This window comes from Octodon degus, unplaced genomic scaffold (genome assembly GCF_000260255.1).
Source record: "Octodon degus isolate 3935 unplaced genomic scaffold, OctDeg1.0 scaffold00079, whole genome shotgun sequence".
NCBI lineage: Eukaryota > Metazoa > Chordata > Mammalia > Rodentia > Octodontidae > Octodon > Octodon degus.
In genome coordinates this window covers 6,176,455-6,178,059 of record NW_004524655.1, presented here as the reverse complement: position 1 = coordinate 6,178,059, position 1,605 = coordinate 6,176,455, and the positions used below count along the sequence as shown (strand labels likewise).

The 1,605-nt window shown below is 51.0% G+C and overlaps 1 protein-coding gene across 1 annotated transcript in view; it reads right to left on the bottom strand.

The window, feature by feature from the left end:
• The window catches only part of Sirt4 (sirtuin 4), a 16,020-nt gene that overhangs the window by 6,177 nt on the left and 8,238 nt on the right, over positions 1-1,605 (bottom strand). The window contains exons 3-4 of the mRNA XM_004636250.2: positions 728-1,022; positions 408-619 (exon numbers count right to left, since the gene is read on the bottom strand). Coding sequence (XP_004636307.1) covers positions 467-619; positions 728-1,022 — 448 coding nt within the window. The 3' untranslated portion in view covers positions 408-466. The remainder of the gene's footprint in view (positions 1-407; positions 620-727; positions 1,023-1,605) is intronic.

Below are 1,605 nucleotides of genomic sequence, written 5' to 3'. Positions count from 1 at the left end.
ACTTGCCAGGGAAGTACTTATTCCACTGAGCCATCTCCCCAGCCCAAGATCATAGTTTCAATTCTCAATAATGCAAAAGTAAACAGTAGTAAACTAATTAAAAGCAAGCCAACAAAAAACATACAAAGGCATTGCAATTCAATTTTAAAAAGGGCAAAGGAGGGGCTGAGGAGATAGTTCACAGTCTAAGTCTGCCTAGGCAAGCACAAGGATGGGAGTTTGATCCCCAGTACTGTAAGCGCAGGCCCAAAACCTGGGTGGTGGCACATGCCTGTAATCCAAGCGCTGGGGAGGCTGAGACAGTATGATCACCAGGAGTTTGAGACCAGACTGGGCTTCATAGTGAATTTAAGGCCAGCCTGAATTAATAATGAGAGCCTATCTCAAGAAAATAAAAAGGCATTTACCTTCAGCAGCAAGATTGGAGGGAAGGTTCCTGTTCTGACCTGGACACATCAGGCTGTGGTCAGCGTGGGTCTATTAAAGGCAGCAACTCTCCGCAGTGGGAATTCAGCTTCAGGCAGGCCAAGTGGTCCGAGCGTGTGGGCCCAATGTTCAGGATGGCGATCGGTATCTTCTTGTCCCGGGCAGTAAGGATGAACCTGTAACCAGAGTACACCTGCCCGGACAGAATACTCGAATGAGAGCTCTCTAGATCCCCAAGGGAGGGCCCCTACCTGAAGCCCCTCACCTTACAAAGGAGCAATAACCACCCCCTGTCCGATACCTGCAAGGATGATCCCACTACTAACAGGGCGTCGGCTTCTTTCACGCGATTGTGCACAAAATCAACCTTGGCAGGGTCCACCGTGTCCCCAAAGAAGACGACATCTGGTTTGAGAGGTCCTCCGCATCGAAGACAGGGCGGGACCTGAAAACTCCGTACCTGTTCGTCCGAGAGAAAGACATCGCCATCGGGAGCCAGGCCCTGGGCCTCCGCGCCCCAGGTGGGGTTCAGGACTTGGAAGCGCTCCTGCAGTGCCCCCCGCGGGGTCTGCGCGCCGCAGTCCAAGCAGAGGACCCTGAAAACCAAGACAGCCCCGCTGAGTACTGTGTCCTCCCTCACAAGGGGCACAGCTGCCGGGGGCGTTGTCCCCAACCATAGGCAGCCCCAAGAGCATTTCTTTTCTTGAAAAAATTCCCCCCTCCCATTTTCGACATCTGTTTCTCTCTTTCCTCCTTTCTACCAGCATTCTAAAGCAAGGAGGTCCTTCTGTTTTCTGGCTACACATTCTGCTTAGCTTTCAGATAACTTTTCTTTTCTTTTCTTTTTTCTTTTTTGGCAGAACCAGGGATTGAACTCAAGCTCTTGGAGTTGCCAGGCAAGTGCTTAATCTACTGAGTTATCTCCCCAGCCCAACTTTTCAAATTATGTTACTGGGGATAGAACTCAAGCCCTTCACACTGAGTTATATACATCCCAGAACTTATTTAAAATATTTGGAAGGGGAGCTGGTGAGATGGTTCAGTGGTCTAAAGCACCTACTTGGAACAAGCTTAGCAAAGCATCAGTGACCGCGGTTCAATCCCCCAGCACCACATGCCAGCCAGGCCCCCCCCCCCATGGGCTGAGCTGGCCACACACACACACACACACACACACAC